The sequence below is a fragment of the Culicoides brevitarsis genome, chromosome 3, assembly GCF_036172545.1.
Source record: "Culicoides brevitarsis isolate CSIRO-B50_1 chromosome 3, AGI_CSIRO_Cbre_v1, whole genome shotgun sequence".
NCBI lineage: Eukaryota > Metazoa > Arthropoda > Insecta > Diptera > Ceratopogonidae > Culicoides > Culicoides brevitarsis.
In genome coordinates this window covers 886,361-901,140 of record NC_087087.1, presented here as the reverse complement: position 1 = coordinate 901,140, position 14,780 = coordinate 886,361, and the positions used below count along the sequence as shown (strand labels likewise).

Genomic DNA, 14,780 nt, shown 5'->3' with positions numbered 1-14,780 from the left:
CATTGTGCGCTGCTGTTCATTAATATTGCTTGAACGTCATAAAACTTACGTTTTGTTACCATTTTTGTTCGTTGAAAATTGAGTAGGTGTCCTTTTTCAACAGAAAATATCTTTATTTGACGTCAAAAAAACAGGTAATAAAACGTTTTCAGGAAATGTTAAGGATGTCAGTAAATTTTTTACAACCATCGATGGAAACGACCTTTTGTTCTTCGTTTCTCGAATCGATTGTCCATCAATATGATTGATTTTGTGTTGATTTCGAAGACAAGTCATGTGTCACAGCAAACAAACATCTTCGAGCATTTCCTTCATAAATATGGTGATATGTCATTATTTTTTTTTCTTCGTCACGAGTAACAAAAGATAGGTTACAGCATGATAAATTATTCAGTGTCACGTGCAGCGATAAGTCAATAAGTGTGTTATGATTGCTTCTGGCTTCGGTTTTTGTGTCAAGCGAATTGTTTGTAGGTAAATTTCTCCTTTCTCTATGTTTTGTGGTTGACCGTTTGAAGATTGTAAGTTGGATGGCGTCAGACAAGTTCATCCGCCTTGCATCAATTTGTTTCAGCAAGAACATTAAAAGCGATTAATGCCATCATAAATTTGTGTCATAACTTTTTTTTTCTTTTGTACAATATTGACTTCTTGTTGCATGATTGCAGAAAACAATCTCGTATTAATTTACCGTAAAATTAAAGTTAAATTTATTTATGCCGTTAATTTATTCAATGAGACAGCAACGAAAATATTGATAAAAAAAGAAACAAGTGTGAGGTCAATTATTATAATTTCATTTTTTTCGACAGAAGAGCCACAGGTGGTTAAATTTTTTTATGGGCGCGCGTGATATTACATTTGACCGTTGGCAAGTGTCTTCATTCATTCACTCTCTCATTATCTTGCGAGATGCGATGATAAATGACATTAAGGAATTTTGTATCTGGATTCAATTAAGGTAATTGAGCTATCAACGAGTTTCACGATCGCAAATCTAGATATTTTATTTGTTTTTTGTAGGTAAAGTTTTGCGTTGAGCAAATTTATCATCATTTAAAAACAAAACTTGAACACAATAATTATATGGGATGTAAATATTATGATGCGATCCGATCATCACGAATAAGAAGGGCGTTTCTTATGAATGATATTGAGCAAATTCGGGCAAAGAAACGCTTTATATTCAATGAGAACACATATAAATCATAAAATAACTGATGAATCATGTTCTTTCATTGAATTCAACAGTTATGCTATGTCAGTCGTGCCTTATCTTGGAAACCACAAAGATTTAAGATAATTAAAATCTACTCAAAAAAAAAAATGTTTATAGACAAAATATGTTGGTTATTGTTCGAACATATTTTTTTTTTGTATACAAAATTGCTGATGAGCAATTTTTTGAGATTAATGGGTTCTTTGACATGAAACAAGTCAAGCAAAATCTCACAAAGGACTTAAAAAAAAGTTATCGGAAATTGCATCTGACGTTTTGTGCCATAATTCTATTCACAGGAGGAATTTGCAACTTTGCAATTAATGTTTCAAAGGTTTTTTCCATGCAAAAAATTATTATGCTGAAAAATTGCCTTTACCGTAAGATAATAAAATAATTTAGGCCGCTTCAAATGAAACTTAATAGTTTTGTTCGGTGACCCATATTTTTTGAAAATTTTTAAAAATTTAATTAATTTAAAAAAAATTTTTTTTTTTTAATCTTTAATGCTTACAGAAAAATTTAAAAATATATGAAAAATTTAAAAAATTTAAAAAGAATTTAAAAAAAATTGATGTTTAAAAAAAAATTTGAAAATCTTTAATGTTTACAGAAAAATTTAAAAATATATGAGAAATTTAAAAAAAAATAATTTTTAATAATTTTTTTTTAATTTTTGAGAAAATATGACAAATTAAAAAAAAAATTATAAATATTTTTAGAAAAATTTTAATATTGAAAAAAAAAAATATGAGAATTTACAAAAAAAAATTGAAATTTTTGATGAAAGAATTCTCAAATTTTTCAAAAAATTTGAGCAATGAAAATTTTTTTTATATTTTTAAAAAAATAAAAAAGTTAAAAATTTCATCAAGAATTACAGTTTTTTGATCTATTTTCATATTATTTAAAGAAAATTAAAAAAAAAATTTTTTTTTTCAACTTTTTAATTTTTGTTTTGAAAAATGTCTTCTTTAAATATTTTTTTCATAAAAAAATACTAAAATTATTTTTCAAAAAAAAAAAAAAAAAAAAAAAAATACAAAAAATTGAACAAAACTAATGAGTTTCATTTGGAGCGGCCTTATTTATGATACTTCTCGTGAAATATGTAAAACAAGCATCCAGCCTGCTCACCGTAAGTATCATGTTTGTTGCAAAAATCCATAAATTAAACGCGAGAAATGATAAAAGAAACCATAATTTACCTGCTTTTACATGATTTTCTTTGTAATGACGCATGATGCCGTACGTTAAAACGCCACACGATAACTGCAAGCCATGACTGATGATTTGTACGAAGACGCCAACAGCGGTAATTATCCATCCCCAACCGCCTTCCGGATAGTAATGTTGTCGAAGAGTCAATAATTGTCGCAAATCTGCCGCTAAACCGTTGCCAAAGGGGATATCGGGATGCTGCAAACAATTACCCGGATTGTGATAATGTTGATAATTCTCGTCGAAATAGATCATTTGATCGATGCCATTGAGAGAACCTCCCGCGCTGTATCCGACGCCCGAATCCTGATGCGAATTCAGTTGCGGAAGTGACATCGATCGACGAAGAGAAATCACAGACATTTTTTTTGAGATTTTTACATTATTTTAGTCAATTGGATGAGTTTTGGGCCATGCAAGGGTGACAACTGTTCGGGTTACGTTTTCAATTTTTAAATGGGATTCTGTATGTAAAAGTTTTTCCCCCTGCTCGATTAATTGAAAAATATTTGTTCAGTGAACTATATAAGATCATTCATTCAAGAATTCGATTTCGAACCAATGTGATGCACGAAAAATGACTTCATTGTATTAAATGTCGTCATTAAATGAACGAAAAAGAACACTAACACTATTGATCGACATTTTTTGTGATGTCAGCGATAAGCAACTCATACATTGGCGATATGTTTACTTAAAAACTCACACTTTGCTAATGAATATTCGAGTCAAAAGTGTGTTAGATGTTAGAAACAGTTACATTTTTCCCCGTATCGCATCAAGTCATGATCGATAGTGTTCGTGCTTCATGTACTAACACAAGCCCTTTTGTTTTGAAACACTTTGTTATCTTATCGCGACGAGGTTTCTTGCAAATGTGTAACAAAAACACACGAAAAAATCGCCTTTAGTTGAACGTTAGTCATCATAATGCACAGTAAGATAAATTTTTGTCGTCGAACGGATGTGAAAAAAGTAAAAGTGAAATTATTTTGGACCTAAAAATGTTGCTGAACGAATTTTTCATCATAATTACGGCACAATTTGTCATTTCAAACACAATGGGATACGAGTTAATGGGCGATACAATTCCCGTTCCTTGCACTTACACGTCAAATCACGTTGTTTTGTCATGTAATTGTAATTTCGCGAAACAAATAATGGAAATGTCGCCGCATAATGGAAGTATTCATTACCTTCAGATCAGCAATTGTGATACTCTCATTCTACGTCCCTCGATTTTCGCACAAATTCTGGATTTAAAATGGATTCGTTTGTTCAATATACGAAATTTGGAGCTCGGCGAGAAGTCTTTTCACATCAAAAATGAACCAATTGAGATAAAATTCGATAATGTTTATGTGAAATCTGTTCCAAGCTATGCTTTTATCGGTCAAATCGAGGAGTTACATTTCAATAATTGCACAATTGATGAATTTCGGGAGTATGCAGTTTCAGGAATTGCAACTCGAATGAGTAAAATTTCCTTAAAAGACACTCGAGTGAAAATTATCAAGCCACAAGCCTTTAAAAAGATCTCAGTTGAAAATGTAATGATCGAAAATACAAATTTTGAAGCTGATTTGCCATCAAAAGCTTTTTATAACATCGAAATAATCGACACCTTGACAATTCAACATACGAATTTTCAAAGTTTGTATCCGGGGAGTGTTGGAATCAGCAAAGTTGCCATCATGAGAGTTTGGAATAACGCGTTTCACGTCGTTGAAGCTGAAGCATTCAATGTAACGGTCAAGACGAGCTTCGATATGGAACATAACAACTTTACAGCGATTCACAAGGATGCCCTGAAGAACGTCGTTGCTGATAATGTGATTACTGTTTGGGAGAAAATTCATCAACCGAGATTTTTGTTTAAAAATAACTCCATTGAGAACATTGCAGCTGATTGGAGTATCTCTCCTTCGAGTAATTTCAATGCGAAAATTGTCGAAATCCAAATTCAACAACCGAAAACTTGTGATTTTGTCTTTAATGCTGCCGAAAATGATTTTATCAAGAACATTTCGCACGAAATCTTTGTTCGAACAGTTGCTGATCCGAAAAATGTTCTCGCTTTGAGTCAATTTGAAGCGGAAAGTTGTCAAAATAATTCGTATGTCGTTTATGGAATTGTTGGAGCTGTTCTTATTGTCATTGGATTGATTGTTGTTGTAATTTTTGTCGTTTTGTACTTCCATCGGGAGAAAAAGAAGATAATTCAAGCAAGGATGGTATCGCCTGAGCCGAGAACGTATCGTGAAACGCAAATTGTTATGCAAGTCGAGACACACAATCTTATGAAGACTGACTTTTGAACAACTTTTCGCCGCTTGAAACTCATAAAAGTTAATAAATTAATGATTTTTTTCAATAAATTTCCTGTTGTTCGATAATGTTAAGACAATCTGCTGCCATAAACGATGATTAATTTATCACACATTATTATTGATGTTGTAATTTAGACGCCGTGCACAAAAAATGCATTGAAAAATTATGAAAATGATAAAAATTGCTCAAAGCGCTTTTCATAAGAATTTTTATTTAAATTAGTTGTTGGAGCGCATTTATCGATAATTTATTAAAAATTTTTAATAGTTTAAAAAAATGTAAAAAAAAAATTTCTTATAATTTTAGAAATATAAAAAAAATTAAAAAATTTAAAATATAATTTTTTTTTTGAAAAAGAAATTTTAATGTCTTTAGAAATTTTTAAGAAATATAAGAAATAATTTTTATTTTTAATTTTTGATGAAAAAAAAATTCTCAAATTTTTGAAAAATATGAGAATTAAAAAAATTAAAATATGAAAAATTAAAAAAAAAAATTTAAAATTTTTAAGAAAATATCCTATGAGAAATTAAAAAAAAATTTTTTTTGAGAAAATTTTCAAAAAATTTAAGAATTTAAAAAAAAAGTTTGATATTAAAAAAAAATAAATAAAATAAAAATTAAAAAATTTTTTTGAAGATCTTTGATGTTTTTAGAAAATAAAAAAAAAATAAAATTTTTTTCACAGACAGACAATTTAAAAAATATTTTTTCTTTTCAGTTTTTCAATGAAAATGCTTATCAGGTGCCGACAAGAAACAAACAAGGAAGAAAGACTTATAAGGCATATTATGAAGAATTATCGCTTGATTGTTACTTGAGTTATTATCAGCTTCTGGTTTTTATTCATTATTTATTGCAACATTGTCTCCCGCAACGACGACGAACTTTGTTTTATGAGAAAATTAAGTTAATTCAAAGTTTTCGGCTTAAAAAATTAACTCCATTTCTCATCCGCAACTCTTTCGCGCTACCGAGTTCAGTGACTTCTTGTAACATCTGTTGCCTTATCATGTTGTGTTCCTTTATTACTTTTGCCAAATGTCTTCTTTATTTATAACACGATCGACCGCACACTTTTTAAAACTTAATTTCGGCACATTTTATAAAAAATTATGATCGCAACGCACGACGAAAGAAAAAAAAAGATCATAAAAAGAACGGATAAATTAAGATATTTTATTGCACATTACATTCATTTTTGGGCAAAATACGAAATTTTATTGCACAACCCAATTTCCATTCAAAAAAAAAAAGAACAATAACGTTCTTTAATGATAATTGCTGAATTTGTATTCTCTCGACATGCCTCGAAGACAGATTGATAAATTTTAGGTCAACTCGTTAAATTCTGTGCGTTTCAGAGCAGAAAGCATTAGAAAATTATAAACTCGCTATTCTAATGGCATGAAGTGCAATAAAATGTAATTGCAGTTAGGAATTAGAGAGTTGTTAGGGACATGCCAGATGGTGTTTTCGAAGCGAATGATGTCAAGGAATGTGACGGAAGTACCAAAACGCCTCCTCAAATCGCTTAAATTTATGCTAATACGCTAAATCTCTTCTTTATTGCACTTCGTTCGACTGTTGCTCGCATGTCACTTATGTGCGCATATCAACCTAATGAGTTCTCTCCAAGCATATCGTCGCTTATTTATTCATTTATGCGCGAGAATTGCGTCTCGAAGTGTGTCACTTTTGTCGTTTCATGCCATACGCCAAGCCATTTATGCCTCGTCTCATGCAACAAATGTCGTCGCGTCATCCAATTGGCAGGAATTTAGCAAAAAAAGGAAAACATTCTTGACACGACTCGTGACTCAGTTAAATGTTGTGTACTATGAGATGTTCAAATTGTAAAGTCATTAATTATTTCACACATTAGTCACAACTCAACTCATAATGTACTGAACTGATAAAAATACTTGTTGATACAGAGAAAAAAGAGAGTTCAAAAACGTGCGGAATTGGATCAGATAAGGCATTTATCGTGAATACCATCGAAAATGTTGCATTGCGGAGACTGATGAATGGAATTTTTCTATCGATTACGAAAGAATTTGGAGCATGAAGCGACTGATTTGCGGTTTTAGGATTCTTTTGTGCGATTTTGATGAGCAAATGTGTTTTGGAGATCTTTTTTTTTTTTATTTTACAATATATGGGTAAGTAATTTTTTTAACCTTTGAAGTAAAAAATTTTTTTTTTCTAAAGTAAAATTTGAAATTTTACATTTAAAAATGTTTAAAAGAACTTTTAAAGAAATAATTTAGAAATTTTTTAAAGATTAAAAAATTATAATTTGGTTTAAATTAATTTTTCTATTGTTTTTAAGAAAATTTCTAAAATATTTTTTGAAAAATTTTTGTGAAATGGATTAATTAATTAAATTAATTAAAATAAAAAAAAAATAATAATTTAATTTTTTTTAAATAAAAATTTTTTTTTTTTAAAATTTTAATTTTTTGAACAATTTTTAAAAAAAATAAAAAAAAAATATTTTTATTTAAAAAAATTTCTGAAATTTAAAAAATTATTTAAAAATTTTTTAAAAAAATTTTTATTTTTTTAAAAAAAAATGTCTGAAATAATTTTTGAACAATTTTCAATCAAATTAAAATTGAAAAAAAAAATTTTTTTAAAATGTGAAAAAAAAAATACTTTTTAAAATTTAATTAAAAACTTTTTTTTAATTTAATTTAAAAATTAAATTTATTTAATTTTTTTTTTTAATTAAAAATTTAATTTCTAAAGTAATTTTTGAACAATTTTTAAAAAATATTTTTAAATAAATTTATGAAGTAACTTTAAACTTTAAAAAAACGCCTTAAAAATCTCTTGAAATAATTGATCAAGCTCAAATACAGAGAAAACTCTTGCAAAAAACGCATAAATAACAACACCATTAACCCAAAACGAAGCATTTTCTTGCATCACATTGGTCTCCCATAATTCTTTTTGTCGCGTATTTATTTCAAAACTGCTTCCATAAATACTTAAATTTCAAATTCATTATCACCATTGGCCATTTTATTAATTTTACTTAATGTAGAGTATCACTGTAGGGTATCGTATCTATTTATTTATTTGCAACAAAAACGATTTTTAATTAAAATTTTCAATTAACATTTTTACTCATTTTGTGCACATTTTCACATATTTAAGCCATAAATATTAGCGATATTTCATTCCGGGCACACACAAACACACATGTTACAATTAATTGCAATGTTTATGAAGTGAACTATCGCTGAGAGCACTACTTCATTTGAATAATTTTGAGATTTTTCACTGTCACATTTTTTGTTATTTTAATTAGAATTTAATAATCAGTTATTTTATTTCTCTTTAACTGCTTTATTATCTGCATTTGCTGCTTGCTGGCTGATAATTGTTCACTTATACGCTTTCCGGCAATAATAGTCGTACACATAATAATTATAAACATGTTAATCCTGTTATTTTTGTCTTTTTTTTCTCAGGTGTGTGCGCGAGATGACGAAGAATGCCTCAGCAGGCAAACAATGATCGACCCGTTTGATGCCGCAGTAATCATAAGACTGTCCTACGAGCATACAATTTTCTTTCAGTTGAGCTCTCTAACAACATCAGTCGAAATGTTAAATATCTATCCATGCACACATATGCTACTTTGCTCTTAGTTAGTTGTCGTTTGGCTCGCACAACTAACTCTAAGTACTCGAGAATGCGTTAGAGAACAAGTAGAGTGAATTAAAAGTAAATACACACAAACGACGAGAGACGAGCCAGAATGTTATTGATACATAAAAGGACGGAGTTTAGCGTGTATATCGCGAGTATTTCAAGCAAAATCCATTTCATGCCCATTTCTAATGATCTTTTTGTATTTTAGATTCGCTCAAATGGCACGAGAACGACAAGAAAGCAACTTGCGGAGCAATACAACGGCAACTAACAACATTCATAGCTGGAACATAATCTTTTATCTATCCTCCGTTTCGTTTTTTGTAGCAACAACTCTCATTTTATTCTCGTTACGTTTCTTTTCTGGTTCTTTATTTAGCTTTTTTTTACCTACACGTACTCTTTCTTTCTTTCTTGTCTTGCCTTGTGCCTTTCCTTCGTCGTCATCATCAACGTAATCGTATGTTAATGAACGTCATGCAAAAAAAAAACCGCACGACGGACAAATATTTAATGTATCAAATCCGCCAATTAATCTAGATATTAAAACTATTTACCTTTTTTTTCGCCTGCGAAACATTAAGACAAACATGTTGCTGTTTGTTGATCAAATGTTAAATATGTGAAAAATGTTATTTTTAAATTTTTGTTCTTTTACTTCACTATTATTGCTAAGCACTCTTTTCACTCTCTTTTCTCGTGCTGTACGCGTTTCAGAACGATTTCATGCCTCATTTATGGCTATTTTTAAATAGAACTCGTTTTCTTTTCGTTTTAAAGAGAAATATGAGCCTGAATTTTGTGTCTCAAAAAGGCATTAGAGCGTCATCAATCATGCCTCAAGCCAGTTGTCAACTCCTCTGAACGTTCGTTTTTAATATTCATCAAGAACGCCTATCGCTTGAGAATTCATAAGAAATTCATGAGATGCGATTATAATTGATTGGTGCCCAATTAAATGCAATATTTACTTGTGTTTATGTCTCGTAAGTCGCACTATATTTGAAGGGCTAATGTGACAAATCGCACATATGCATACAATTTTTTTTCCTTTTTAAGAATTTTGCCCATATTGAGCACAATTTTTCACAAATTTTTAGTCGAAAGGGCAATTTTAAGATTCGAAAAAACAATTTTAAAAATTTTGAATTTCCCATTATTTTTTCAAAAATATCAAAAATTTTGTTCAAAAGGGGTAAATTTTTTGTAAGAATTTTGCCCATTTTGTTTTTCCAATTTTTTAAAATTTTCGAAAATGTCAAAAGGAATTTCATATGTGCATATGTGCGATTTATCACATTAACCCTTTATTTATTGTCGTTTAAGAAAAAAAAATGACACTGCTGCGGGAAAAAGTGCACTGAAACGCATAAATTGAATAAATTTTTACACAATATGCGTGACAATTGAACGATAAAGTTGTTACTTCGCCAAAGCAGTTCGATTTACGGATAATTTGATTCAATTTATTATCGATATTTACAATGTTTGTTACTGAGCTTGCAACTTTTGCCGATGATAAAACTTTTAATTTTCGTCGTAAAATTTCAGAGCTATTAAGATAAAAATTTTTAGAGACAAATTATTTTAGTTTAACATTGTTTGTAAAATGTCATTCAATCTTTTTTTTTAGGTTCGCTTGAATGGAGTTCGAAAACTTTTAATTATTGTTCGAGGAAATTGGTCATCTGTTAAATGTTTCAAGAAACTTTTTTTTTAACGACAACGACGGAAGATAAAGTGTACAAAATCGGTAAACAATAATATTTGTATGATTTATGAGAATGATATTTTATTCATTTTTTGCATTGGATAAATAGCAACATTCAATTTCAACAGCTATATATAATTTCATGCGGTTTCATCGTACACAAAGAAGAAGGTTGAGAGATGTAAACAGAGAAAAATATGCATGAAAAGAGAGAAACATGGAGAGAAAATGGGTTGTCGATCGCTTTTAATGGTAGATGGTGCTCGACAGTTGTGGTTTTTTGAAATGTTTCAGCAGTTGAGTGTTACTTGTGTTGGGTAAGGAAATATTTTATACGAAAAATATTTTAAAAAAATAAAATATTTTATTATATAAAAAAATTAAAATAAAATTTTAAATAATTTTAAATTAAATTTAATATATTAAATTAATTAAATTTTAATTAATTTAATTTTAATTTTTTATTTAAAATTTAATTTTTTTATTTTAATTTTTTTTTTTTAATTTTTATTTTTTTTATATAATAAAATAAAATATTTTTTTTAGCAAAAATTTTCATAGAAGTCAAAAATTTTCATTTAAAACCGAAAACATCTAAAACCAATCAATAGATCTCTTATCATAAATGACATAATGGACTATCAAATAAAAATAAACATCGCCTTTATTAAAAAATTTTTCTTTTCAGACTCGAGTGTCATGTTAAAAGAATGCATAGAAAATCAGGAACAAGACAACGTTTTAAGGAAATTGGATTTTTCATTGTGTTTTTCTTTCTTTTCATGCATTTTCTCGTTTTAGGTTCAAAAGTTACATAAAAGAAGCTGCATCTCGTTTTCATCGTTACAAGACATGAAATTAACTTTTTCCATATGGGACTTGAAAAAACAAGGAATTAATGCAAAACGGATGTTTTCACAGAGATGCTTTTATAAATATTTCCGTTTAACTTCAAACGAAGGAAAAAAGTAGGTAGGTCATTGTGTTAATTATACGCAACATTAAATTCTAAACATTTACGATGATAAATGACTCACAAATTAAATTCATTCAGAAATTGAATAAATTTATTATTTTTTTTTTGTGAATGAAAATATTTATTATCTAAATTGGCACAAATTTCTCTTCTCCTTTTCTTCAGAAGTAGTATTAATATAATGTTTAGTAAAAGAATGAATTGCCAAAAAGTTAACCACAGGACAATTTATGTGCATAAAGAAAGAAAGGAGAGATGCAAAGATAGTTTTATGTCTACGATCCTTATAAATAAAAGTTATTTTTTTTTGTTTTATCAGAAAAATTCAGTTTTTCGTGGAAAAATGTCAAACAAAGGCGCTCATGTCACAAAATTTAACAAGAGGACTCATCACAAAAACTCATATATGGAACAAAACGTATGTGAAAGTGAAAAAATAAATCTTTTTGCAACTCTTGCTGCCTCTCTAATAAAGAGAAAATGGAATGAATGATGTTAATATGCGTCCTCTGTTCTGAAACAAGAAACTTTATGAACAGACAATGCAATAAATAATAAAAAAATCTTTCTTTGTGACTTTTTTTTGTGAATTCTTAACTGATCTTTTTTTCTACTTTTAGGTAAACTTTGAATAAAGTTCGATGTCCTTCAACTTTAACCGACGATCAACGATAAAATAAAATACAAAAACCACTTTTTCCTTTCGAGTGCGTTCCAATTTCTTAACCGGAAGATTTATTACAATTTTGGCACCAACTTCCTTCCTTTCGAACAAGTGAGCAACGTGAAAAACGAAATTTGATGCCATTAAATATTTATAAGGTCCGTAACGGATGTTAAGGTAGATCGTGTTTTTGTCTCGTTTTCCATTCACTTTCTTTTTCTCTTTAGATTTTAGATAAGTTTGTCGTCACTTGAACGGCATTTCATCCAAAATGAGACGAAATTCGAAAATTTTATCTTGACGTCATTGAGAGACATCCATGGCAGAATGATTAATTAGTTGTTGTAACACGAAATTTTGCGTTGAAATGAACTTTGAAAGAAAAAAAGGAGAATAAAGTAATAAATTGATATCACGGTATTTATCAAAGGTAAAGTAATTTTTCACACACCAATGAATCTAATGTCCCTTTTCTTCTGTTTTTCTTTTTAGATATGATATGATGTCTTAAGTAAGTGTTTGTTAATGGAAGAAGAAGGGCGACACAAAAAAATGATGAATCGGATAATTTTCAGAATTTTTTTTTATTGAAAATTCAACCAACCGTCTCCATATCGACATCCATGTTGACATTTTTTTTTCAACATGCAAAAAAAAAAGTTTTTTTCTGTGACATTCACAACTTCCTGTTTATTTATTAGCTAATGATACCATTGAGGTCTGACGAAGAAAAAAAAAATAAAAATGGAAATAAGTTGAAAAGAAGATGACACTCGCAAAAAAAACTCCGGGTTGAATAGAACGGAGATCATTTATCTTCTTTTTTCAGCCGATTCTTCGAAAAACATGATAAAAAGTCTCTAATAATCTATTTAGGAACAACTTAATTTTGTGTGTGTGTGTGTGCGAGTTCATTCAAATTTCCATCGTATCGTCAACAATTGTGTCTCATGACGAGAAGGAGGACAAGACAAGAAGGTTACAAAGAAAGGGATTTGTTATTTTTTTCATTCAAGATGTAGGCTTAACATGACATGTTGCGGCACATTACGAAGAAAATCAAATAAAAATTGTGTCGAGAATGTGAAATATGTCAACGAGCCACTCAAATAACGTTTAAAAGGGTGAAAAAATGGTAAATTTTGAAGTTACTGCCCCCTAAAATATAATTTGTTAATTTTTTTCAATTTTTACAAAATTTTTATTGATTTTGTCCTTCAAAAAAATTTTTTTTTACTTTTAGAAGTTAAAAACTTTTTTATTTTTTTTTTTTTTTTTTTATTTTTTTTTAATTTTTTTTAATTTTTTTTTAATTTTTTTTTTAAATTTTTTTTTTAATTTTTTAATTTTTTTTAATTTTTTTTTTAAATTTTTTTTAATTTTTTTATTTTTTTTAAATTTTTTTTCAGACAATTTGGGATGCAATTAATTAACTTTCAATCCAAAAAATCTCGAATGTTGAACAAAAAAAAATTTTTTACTGCTTTGTTTTTGTTTGCTGTCAAATTTTCGAGTCGACAAAGAAGTTAAGGAGTTAATTGTGTTGAAAATTGATACCGAACGTAATGGAAAAAGTCTCAAAAAAGTATTTTATCATAATTTTAATAAGTTTTTTTGTCTGTCTTTGGCGAGATATCGATCTTCAATGCGAGACGTTAATCTCTTAATAATCCCGTCGTTGCACAAATTACGACGACGACACTTTTATACGCATAACAATAACAATTGTGATGATATTTTACGGCTCAGAGCGAAAAATACAAAAAAAGAGGCAAAAACGGGCATTTTCATCAAAAGAAATGTCTCAATAACGTTGAAGCAGATGTCTTGCGAGATATTAGACTCATCTCTCTTGTTTCGTCTCGAGAAATAATTTTTTCTCTCGACTCTTTTGGGCAGACGTTCGTTAATGAACACAGATTACAATTGAAGATAAACGACGAAAAAATGACCAATTTGTTGCATTTTTTTTGCCTTTTATTCTTTTGCAGATGATTCAAGTTGCGCTCAAGTTGATTAAGATGCCTGAATTTTATGTTCTCCAATTCGTATAAAAGAAAAATGACGTAACTTACTAAATTTTCTGGATATTTTGTCATTATCATTATTTCTTATGGCATTGTGGTTTGTCATCGTTCGTCAGCAATTTTTCTGCACTAAAAGGTAATTTATTAACGTTGGAGCCATTCCTCCAAAAAATTTCATAATTCTTGATTTAATTTTTTGATAACACGTGTTTCCTTTTTATGTTTCAGGAGGAGTTTTGGCAGCATTTCGAGCAAATATTTACTCCGTTTTTATGAATATGAATATCTTCAAAGAAAATCGTTGACGTCAAACTGATATAAAAGTCTAGACAAATGAAAGTTTTGATTCAAAACTCATAAAAATCGCGTAAGTTATGCATGCACTCAACAATAACGGATTTTTTTTTCAATTTCAGTCGATCAGATAACTTGATAGAATTTTGATATGTTTTTTTTTCTTGTTACATGACGGACCTTTCTCATATCCTGCCAACGACTATCATCATTATTATGATTTATATGAGATTTCTTTTATTGAGTCTGTTCTGGCATGTCATTCACGAGCGGAGAGAAAAAATGAGCTTATCACAACAACAGGATATAAAAAAATTCTGAAATTCGGTACAAATGCAATAAAAGAGTTTGTTATGCTTGTCTTGTTGTCGATCGTCGTAAAAAGTAGTACAAAATACTCGCAAATAGATGTTTTGCTTTTGCAAGAAGACACAAACAGGCGACAAAAGTTACTTTAAATTGATTTTGGGTGTCGTTTCAGTGACCAAAATTGCTGTTTTTCGTTATCGCGAAGAGCAATTCTGAATTTTTTACTTGACAAAATCAGCACGAAGCAAATGCCCGCAAGACGTTGCATAATAAAGCCACGACATGCATAAATTTCGCATTTAATGGATTCAAGAACGTCTTTATCCAATCTCAGTCTCGTCTCGACGTTAACTATACCAAGG

General features: G+C 29.0%; 1 protein-coding gene across 1 annotated transcript; it reads left to right on the top strand.

The window, feature by feature from the left end:
• Positions 1–3,277: 3,277 nt before the first annotated feature.
• On the top strand, positions 3,278–5,054 carry LOC134835812 (uncharacterized). The gene has a single exon (XM_063850782.1). The coding sequence runs from the start codon at positions 3,445–3,447 to the stop codon at positions 4,756–4,758; it is 1,314 nt and encodes a 437-aa protein (XP_063706852.1). The 5' UTR covers positions 3,278–3,444; the 3' UTR covers positions 4,759–5,054.
• Positions 5,055–14,780: the final 9,726 nt, after the last annotated feature.

Bases quoted from the DNA above. Each gene is read 5' to 3' on its own strand.
- LOC134835812 (XM_063850782.1), top strand. From the start codon at position 3,445: ATGTTGCTGAACGAATTTTTCATCATAATTACGGCACAATTTGTCATT.